The following is a 10,156-nucleotide window of genomic DNA, read 5'->3' as shown; positions in this document are numbered from 1 at the left end:
CTCTTTATACTAAAGTCTCTCTTTATCTAAAATAATAATAACAACACAAAATACACGTTTGCACTCAGTAGTTTTAAGCTCGTATACATTATGTTAACAGCCTAGCTGTAAGGATTGCAAATTGGTGTTAAGTAAAGGATCGTCTCGGTGCGAAATTTTTGAAAAAATCGATTTTTTTTGCATTATTGAACAGTATACACTGTAATTAACATTCTTTCAAATTTTGAAATCAAAATTCAAGTTATTAAGGTCGCTACAGCGTTTCTTGTAGAAAGGGAACAGAGTGGGGAACAAAACGACTCGAATCTTTAAACGCGTTTTTCTTAGAATGGTGTTTTCCAAAACGATTTCCACTCTCTAAGGAAGAGTTTTGAAGATATCTAGTTCCAATTTGGAGAGAAGATTTTTAAACTTTTTTTATGGAAGCTTTTTTTTTAAAAGTCTTCTTATTTTTTTCTACGCAAAAAAGGGTAAAATCCGATACTTTGTGGTCAAACCGCCGCGTTAGCACTGGGGTTCTCGGCAGGGCATGGACAGATTAAGATCTCGTTTTTATTTTGTTTCAGAAAGCACGAGTTCTGAGAATGATTGTCGCTGGTAAAGATCCACTTGAAAGAGATGAATTCGCAGATTGACCCAGTTGCCTAAGTTTTGTATCCAAATGTCAATATAAAAATTTTATATACACTTGAATTTTTAATAAAGCCTGAAGGAAAAACGTTTACTACAATTTCTTTAATCTCGGGAATTGGGGAAAAGGTTTATGGCTAAATGGCTTATTAGTAATTATACTACTTAAAAAAAATATAAATTAACAGAAATATAATTCTTGAGAAAGATTCGATCGATCTGGCGAAGGCATCAAATATGATGAATACGGTGCTTGTAACGTACCGAAAACGAAGACAAAAAGCTGAGGAACATTTTTGATCCGATACATTCGAAAATTTCTGCGTGAGAACTTGCAAACGATACTGCAGGGTCTCAGTTTGCATTCCTTTAATGGATAAAATCGGCGTAGATTTAAAGACGCGCTTTTCTAGAGAAGTATTGGATGGATTTCAAATGAGTTTGCTGCTTCCAGAAAAAGTACGTGCTTTGAAAACCAAAAATACAATATAGAAAAGTATTATTGACTGCTTGATAGATAGAACAGAGCACGCTCTGCTGGAACCCCAAAGATGATCTAGATTCGCCAATCGAAGACAATAGAGCTGTAGTTCCATTGCCCGACCATGAAGAAGTTACCCGTTTGAAGAACAACAAAGCGGCTAGAGCCGATGGATTGCCGGCAGAGCCATTTAAATACGGCAGCGAAGAACTGATAAGGAGCATGTATCAGTTTCTTTGGGCTGGCACCGCTTGGAATCTCCAATTGGCGTCAAGCAGCGAAACGAAAGGTAGGCTATAACCGCGTTGGCGGTGTTTGTGCCAACTAAGCAGAAGACAATAAAGTATTTTACGAAAACTGGGCACATAACCTCAAATATTTTAATAAAAAACCAATCTCAGTTTCTTCATATTATGATATATAATTATATTTATTATCGGTAAATTGCACAGCATACAAATTTATATATGTATATACGTAGTTATGCTAAAAACTAAAACTTAATCGGTTCGCTTTTATGGAACTTATTTTGTTGTTGCTAAGAAATCGTATATCTAGCTGGCTATTTGTCGTTTTCTGTTTCGTTTAATATTTGTAACTGTAAAAATATTATTTATATCCCTGCGGATATATATAGTTGTTTTGTTTTAAATATATTTCCTGAAAACATTTAATTTGGTTTACGTATTTTTAAGAAAATATTTTTTATTGTGTTCTTAAGAGTAATTCGATTGCTTTACTATGCACTTTTGTACTCAACAAACAAAAGTATGTAAAATAGGTATTTTTATAACACATTTATATGTATTTATATGTATTTATATATTTTTTATAGTTTAATATCTTGTTTATATGTATTTGTATTGCTATGTAAATTGCTTGTTTCCCTTGGCTTCTAACAATGACTTGTACTCACAACTATTTTGTTTTATTATATTTAGTTAAAACAATTAAAATTAAAAATTAAACTAATGTAGACGCCCACAAATATTTAGATATATAAAGCACGACGCCCTCGTCGCGGTACATAATGTTAAAAAAAAATTGAAGGCTTTGGAAAGTTCTCTCATGCCTCACTTTTACATGCAACGAAGTGTATATGACAGTTGTAGAATAAGAGCTTGTTGTTTTTGCTTTAGTAAACTGTAATCCTTTCGCTCACAACCAGACCAGGAAACCCCAAATGGCCAGCGCTAATGTAAGTCCAATAGTTAGGCCAAAGAGCAGCGCGCAAATACCGAAGATAACTAGGAAGAGCACGAAGAAGCCAAGATAGTGTATGATATTGAAGCTATAAATTTGTGAGAGGTAAAGAGAAAATAAAATTAAATTGGTATGTTATGGCAGAACAATAAAAATTATATATCTGTAGAGTGATAAAAATTTGACCCGCTGAAAACTGCTAAAATAATAGTTCTCTTTTACCGGCATTGTGACGTCTAAAGCTATTAAAGCAGTGTCTGTCCTCACTAGAAATAGTATGAAGCTAATTTAACATGAACGTCAGGCTCGTTTGGGTGTCCGGTCACAGTGGAATCGCTGGAAATTACAAAGCTGATGAGTTAGCCAGAGGATCACGCTTGCATCGCTGACGTTGGAATGGGACCGGGTGGATCTCCATTGACGTCTAGCGCTTTAACATTGGATCAGTGGACTTCACATGTGCTTAGCAGGCGCTGGTCGAGGACCAGTTGCTGTGCGACTGCGAGGTCCTTTAGGCTTAGAGCAGTACGCAAGGGATCGACTGAACTTATTTCCTTGAGAAAAGTTGATCTAACCACAACACGAGAAGTTCTTAGTGGACAAAGTCCAATAGGCATGGCGGTAAGGGTTTAAATATTATCGGAAGGTAGCTAGATTAGCTAGAAGCGCTTAGGGTCTTATGATACAGTTTTTAGGAGGTTATAGGTACCACAACGGACCGGCATTCTAAGCTGTCCAAGTAAGATCCTTCTTGGATCGACGAGCAATCCAAATCGTGCCGCCAAACTGAGTGAGAATCACTTAGCAATGTTTCAGTTTTGAACAGTTTATAGTTATCACAACGGATCGGCGGTCTATGCTGTCCAATTGAGATCTTGAGTCAGAATCACTAAGCAAGCATCATAAACGGCGCCATCTCTTTATACACTCTAAAAAGCGAAAATTGTATACTCACACTCTCCAATACATGCGATGCCATTTGGTGGTCTCTGCAGCCTCCTTAAAGTAGAAACGTCGCACACCGATCAAACAGCGATCTATGAACTCGGACCAGTCGCACGTGCTAGAATCGAAGTTATAACGCTTTTTGTCACTCTCATGCATCACCGTCATTATGCGCAAAGCATTCTTTAATGAATAGCGAAAATCTTTGTCGAGGAAGTAGTCGAACGCTTTGGTGCCCTTGTGGAAGACGCGCATATACTCGTAGGCGCTGTTGAGTGAAAAATGATTATAAATTTTACATTTTAGACAAAATCATAGACAGTGAATACTAACGTGTGCTGTGGCATGCCAATACCGAACAATTTCTCTGGTATGGTATAAGCGAGCGCGGGCAATATGTGAAAGAGGTAAAAGAAGAGTTTATAACGCCAGCCATTACGCAATTTTGTACTTGGCTTCCAAACGAAATTATTGGGCGGATGCCGTTTGACGCTTTCATTCATAATATTACATAATTCGATCAATGTTAGCGGGTTCACTTCGCCCGATGTACAGTGTATCACTTCGGGTTTTTCCAATGGATGTGTACCCACATACCAGCCCATAACTAGCGAAGAATTGATCACAAAATCGCATGGTATAATATCGATGACAGAGGCGGCACGACCGCACATGGTGCGAAAGATGCCCTTTACGAAACCGGCCAAATAGCCGAGATGACCAGAATTTGCATTGCCGACCCAGCCTTTCATTGGGTGTTCCCAGGTGCCGTAAACTGTGCGGATGAGTAAGATAAAGGCGGGAAATTGTCATTTAATTATAACTAAAGTTAAAGCTCAAAGGTTGACAGTTTTCACTCAACCGCTCATAATCTTATAGAGCAGAACATGTAGAGCTCAACAATTTACAATATAAACATTTATGTTCTTTCACACTCACCAATCGATGGCCGCACAATTGCCGCCGGCAATCCCGACATCTCTGCCATTAGTAAATTCTCCGATAGATTCTTTGTGAATGTGTACGTATTTGGGTGATCTCGTATGATCTCCTTACATTTCTCATCTGTGAAATCTTCCCATTTAGCATCATCCTCAGCCATTTTCATCATATCATATGGATCGAATTGTGATTTGTAGACTTCTTCTACAATTAGTCCGCGGTTGTTGCTATTGCAAAACGCGGTGGACAGATAAATGTAGGCGGACAGATTTTTCAATTTCTTTGCCAATTCAATTGTGCGCATTGTGCCGGTTAAATTGGTCTTAATGGCCGTGCGTAGTGGTGAACTGAACTTGATTGTGGCGGCACTGTGATAGATCACATTCACTTTATCGATGAGTTCGTTTAGTACCGCCTCGTTGAAGCCGAAATTCACTTCACTCAGCTCACCAACAACGGGCACGACTTTAGCGAGTGACTTCTCATTGAACTTCTGGAAGATCTGTGTTTGGGAGAAATGAAGAAAATTAGTAATAATTAAATTATTAGAAAATATTTAAATGTTCTGTTATTAGACCAGTGTCCTTGATCTGATATCCTTAACTTTTTAATAGATACATATTTCTAAATGCAGTAATAAACCGCAGGAGAGTGTTGCAGAGTATTATCTTCAATAAAATTAGTGAAATCCAACGTCGACATTCGAAAAATTCAGTTACGTGTTAGATATTGTATTTAGAGTTTGTGAGAAGGACTTAGTTTCCAGTCGCTATAAACCTGCCCGAGAATGACTTGAAATTGAATAGTGACGATCGAAGGTGGAGTGTTTTGGTGTGAACTTTTTTATATAAGGTAGAAGATATCTAAATCAATGCCACTTTTTTCAATCAAAATCAAAAGGCAAATCATTAAGAAGCCGATTGGGGAAAATCTCCACAAATTTGAGATTATCTCACAATTATTTTTGTATGAGAAACATTTCTTCAGCTGGACAACTATAAGACTGTGCAGTTTATCAGATGAGGCGTCTTGGTTGGTTGAAAAGGGGGGCACAAGAGCGCCAGTTCGCACTTAGAAGGTTTATCCAGTAACCCAGTGAATTCGGTAAAATAGCTATTTTTTTTAACTCCTGCTACCCAATATCTCTTAAATTGGAACAGTGAGAGCCTGAAGGCAGCTCATTCGCATAGATATGTTCCAGCATCTCATTATCCTCCACGCATGCTTTTGTATTCCGCAGAAGCCAATTTGTCCTGTTTCCTTTTGTCTAGAAATAGAAGTTCTTTGGTCTGTCTACCATCAACACTAATCCAATTAACTTTGTGGTAAGCCTGAGGTGATCCTCTAGGGTCCAATGCTTCAAACAACCTTTGAAGGAGCACGAAGTGTTAATTCCACATGGATCTCTTTTTTTCGGTCGCATTTCTAGCCCGAGTTCATTAACAAAGTCGGGTATGATACCATGTCCATACCATTGGAGATTTCAATCAAAAAACTGGTCTATTCTTCTCTACTGGGGAATGAAAACGTGGATCTCATTTTTAACGTTCGCATTGCCAATTTGCCATATCCATAGTGACTCCGAATTCGACCACAATGGCTTAAAATCCTGAGCCGGATGCTAGTAAGTATTGCATCATACTTAACTTGAAGATGTATTGGCCGAAGATCGTGGTTAATCACCAGAGATATGTTAATGTAGTTATTGTACTTCATAACGCCCGTAAATCTCAGCCAGAGGGCCCGTTGCATATGTGCTATGGGATTTATGCGGCACTTTTTCGATAATGTCCTCCACGGCACCGCATGTTAGTACAGGACGAATGACACATTTGTACAGCCAGCAGACCACTCAAGGTCGTTAATTCCTTTACTTTACATATCCTCACAGAAAAAAGTCAAACGGTGTAATATTAAACGATCTTGGTGGCCAACGGACCGGTCCAAAACGTGAAATTATCTGCTCACCGAAGTGTTCTCTCAATAAAATCATTGATTGATGCGTTGTGTGGGAAGTGACGAAGTCATGTTGAAACCAAATGTCGCCGAGATCACGGGGTTTACTTTCAGACATCAATTAGTTGGTTATTATGGCTCGATAACGGTCACCATTGACGATTACGTTCTCACCGGCATCATTTTTGAAGAAATATGGATCGATGATTCCACCGGCCCACAAACCACACTAAACCGTTTTTTTTTTCTGGATGAAATGGTAGCTCTTGAACCTCTTCAGATTGCTCTTCGATCCAAATATGGCAATTTTGCTTGTTTACCACCCATTGAGCCTAAAATGGACCTTTTCGCTCAAGAAAATTTGGTTCGAAAACTTCCGATCTTCTTGGAACTCTTTAAGAACCCAGAGAGCGAAGCGATGTCGTTTGAATAGCGACCTCTACCTCTACTTGATAATGCTAATAACCGCTAAATGGGCTTAGTTTTTGTTTAAGTTTTGCGTTTGGTTCAAACTGAGCCCAAAATATTAATTGTGATGTCAATATTTCTTTGGAATCATCAGTTATGTTGTACATGGTGGCGAAAATACGAACAAAAAACATATTAGTCTAGTTAATGTTTTTTTTTAATTAACTTACAAATAGCAGTTTTCCTAAATAATGCCTACAACTATATTCCTTTACGCACATTTTCTCTTTATTTTTTTTTTTAATTCTTTACATTTTTTATGTGGCTCAGGCAACAGGTGGCAACGGCTTTTATTTAACGCGTAATTTTAATGACTTGTAAACTGCATATTTTGACTTTATTATGCATTTACATTTAAATTTATTACAACTTTAAGTGCAAATGCCTGCGAAGAGTTGCAAAATGATATAAAAAACAATAACGGTAGCACAGCCGCTATACGGCTATAGCTTAAGAGGCATGTAGTCGCATTAATGCACGACTAAAATCGCACTTCAAGTGTCATTAAGTGCGCAATTATTTCACTACAAATGTATTTAGCATTTTTTCCCAACCGCTTTTTCATTGTCTGCGGCTGTTTTGTATTTTCAGAGCGTGTGATGCCTTGCGCATGCGTCACATGCAAACACACTAGCGGACAACGGTCAGTGACTTTGTACGTGTGGGCGGGTGTCAAAGAAGAAAAAAGCAGCAAGTCAGAAAAAGAAAAATAAAAACAAAAAAATAAATAAAACTCAGAAAAAACAAAAAAGAAAATGAAAAGAAAAGACACAACTTTTTAAATCACTTTTCCGTGTCGCTTTTGCTTGTCAAACGGATGTAACGTGACATCTACTACAGTCGCTTTTCATATTGAAGTTATTATTTTGAAAATTTCATCTTTCAACATTTTCTTTTCACTTCCTCAATTATATTTTTTCATAACTGTCAGCGCATCCGTCTATTTTGACAGATGTCGCAGTTCGCTGAATGTCACTCACTGCCCGCCTCCGCATGCGGTTGGTAGGCGGTTATGGCTGGGTGCTGATGCGTTGTGGTTTTCTTTATACCTTTTGGAGATTGTATTGTAATTAAGTGAAGCTTATATTGCTTGAGTGAATTTATGAATTATATAGTATATTTATAGAGAATTATGTAAGTCGTTAGCAGGGCTATATTAAGTTCGTTTCTATTGGCTAATTTGTGGTGATTTATATTTATTATATTTGTGATATATTTTATTACATTTGCGACTGAAATTATATGTGGGTAATAGCACTTCCTAATGCTTTTAATATGAGAAACTTGGATATAAATATATCTTCTCTTCTTCTTTATTGCGTAGACACCGCTTACGCAGTTATGGCCCAGTTTATAACAACGCGCCAGTCGTTCTTCCTTTTACTATATGGCGCCAATTGGAGATTCCAAGAGTAGCCAGATCATTCTGCACCCGGTCTTGTAGAGTTTGATCTTTGTTCGTCGAGAGTGGACTTTACTTCTCAACTACCTACTCCGTCTGACGTAGCACCTGTTGGCAAGAGTTATTCTGCGTTTGATTTCGAGGCTGATATTATTGTTTAAGGTTATGATGGTTCCAAGATAGACGAAATTATCTACGACTTCGAAGTTATGACTGTCAACAATGTCGTGGGAGCCAAATCGCGAGTTCGACGACTGTTTGTTTGATGACAAGGGGTATTTCGTCTTGTTCTCGTTAACTACTAGATCCATTTGCTTCGCTTCCTTATCCAGTCTGAAGAAAGCAGAGCTAAGGGCGCGGTTGTTGAGGCCAATGATATCAATATCAAAGAGGGTCGCCTTGTCTGAAACCACCGTTGGTAGCGAACGGCTCGGAGAGGTCTTTCCCGATCCTGACGGAGCTTTTGTTATTGCTCAACAGCCTTATTAGTTTTGCGGGGATACCTTTTTCAGAAATATTTCCCAAGCTTTTGGGCATGGTGAATAGGCCGAAAGCCACACTGATAAGGTCCAATCAGTTTGTTGACGGTAGGCTTTAATCTTTCACACAGTACGCTCGATAAAAACTTCTATGTGATGTTGAGAAGGCTTATCTCACGGTAAGGCAGAGGACACTTAAATACTAATCATCGAAATTTTTTGGTCCGACCTCCATAGACGCAAGTCGCTTTGGAGTTCTTCAAAACGTCCGCTCCATCGATATCCGCTGAGAAGCTGAGAGCTGCCTAAAGTAATATAAGTATCGGATATAGTGGTTACAGATCTTAACTGTAGTCCTCTACTGGTTTCTATAACTTGACTCTCTTACTTTCTATTGCGGAAGGTAAGGAGTTGGCTGCCTGAGACATTCAAGAAACTTTGTAATGAAGTCAACCGCAAAACATCTATCGAGTTATCTTAATATTTTAACCGTAAAATGAATAAAATTCCTCGTTTTTGGAGACGGAGTTTATATGCCTCGAATATATGTACATATTTAGCTCAACTAAGCCCACTTTAAATGGAAACAGACATTACATAAGCGAGTCTTTGCCTATCAGGCATGTACTCTAAGTATAATACAAAATCTGGTAGAAGGCTTTTCATTGCAAATGAATATACTTATAAATATGAGTTCTACTGGCGTCTGTTTATCTATTTTTTTAATATCACTAGTCTTTTCACTCACCGGCTTCTGCAGCAAACGACTTATGCGCTCATTGGGATCAAAGTTGCGTTTTCCTCTGACCAGTACATAAATGGTACCAATGTCTGGGTGTGTATCTAGCAGTTCTTCAATCAGCACTGTGCCCAAGAAGCCCGTACCGCCGGTGAGAAAAATGTTCTTATGTGCGAAGAACTCTGGCACTGTGCCGATATTCTTTAGATTCTTCTCATTTTGTTCTTTGAGCGCTAACTCCTCGGTACTGCTGCCATGATCACTGATGACAGCCATCGTATAATTGAGATTTGTTGGCGGCGCCAATGTGAATGTTTACAAAGTGGCGGGATTAAGCAGAGTAGAGGCGAACCGAAGTCAAAGTGATGATGTTGTAACGATTAATGGTTGATAACACGTGCAGGCTGAAAAGATAGAGAGTTGTAGACGAGTAAGTAAGTGAAGATCAAGTACAAAAATTGCTAACAATATTTTAGTATTATAGAAAACCGATTTCGATTTTCGATTTTGATAGATAAGTTTGCATGACAGCTATTCTATCTTCGGAGATCTTAGGTAACAATCCGTGACAGATTTCTTGAATTTTAACTCGTCAAAAGAGAAATCTTTATATACAAGCTATAATCTGTAGAGGTCCGATATTGGCGGTTCCGACTACTGAGCAACTTTTCATAAATTTACAGGCGAAGGTAAAACAATATAATCGAAACCACTCAAAGTGAAACAAAATTTGAATTTTTGGTTACAAAATGGTTATATATTGGTTATCACATGCTTATATATTGGTTATTATATCTTATAGCGTTTTTCGATTTTTTTTTTTTTGATGATACGCTGTTTTGCATTTTAGTTGACGATATAGTTTATGGAGCCTTACGTTTCCTACTGGGTGTTACAAACTTCGTGGCAAA

At 38.0% G+C, this 10,156-nt stretch overlaps 1 protein-coding gene across 2 annotated transcripts in view; it reads right to left on the bottom strand.

Moving 5' to 3' along the window:
• Nucleotides 1-1,508: 1,508 nt before the first annotated feature.
• Nucleotides 1,509-10,156, bottom strand: part of LOC105226694 (putative fatty acyl-CoA reductase CG8303) — a 45,274-nt gene continuing 36,626 nt past the window's right edge. For both annotated transcript variants that reach the window (XM_049451563.1, XM_049451564.1), the window contains exons 3-7: nucleotides 9,255-9,649; nucleotides 4,199-4,703; nucleotides 3,593-4,034; nucleotides 3,270-3,527; nucleotides 1,509-2,402 (exon numbers count right to left, since the gene is read on the bottom strand). In XM_049451563.1, coding sequence (XP_049307520.1) covers nucleotides 2,270-2,402; nucleotides 3,270-3,527; nucleotides 3,593-4,034; nucleotides 4,199-4,703; nucleotides 9,255-9,521 — 1,605 coding nt within the window. In that variant the 5' untranslated portion in view covers nucleotides 9,522-9,649 and the 3' untranslated portion in view covers nucleotides 1,509-2,269. The remainder of the gene's footprint in view (nucleotides 2,403-3,269; nucleotides 3,528-3,592; nucleotides 4,035-4,198; nucleotides 4,704-9,254; nucleotides 9,650-10,156) is intronic.

The sequence above is a fragment of the Bactrocera dorsalis genome, chromosome 3 (assembly GCF_023373825.1).
Source record: "Bactrocera dorsalis isolate Fly_Bdor chromosome 3, ASM2337382v1, whole genome shotgun sequence".
In the NCBI taxonomy this organism is placed as follows: Eukaryota; Metazoa; Arthropoda; class Insecta; order Diptera; family Tephritidae; genus Bactrocera; species Bactrocera dorsalis.
This window is presented reverse-complemented; position numbering and strand designations above follow the sequence as displayed.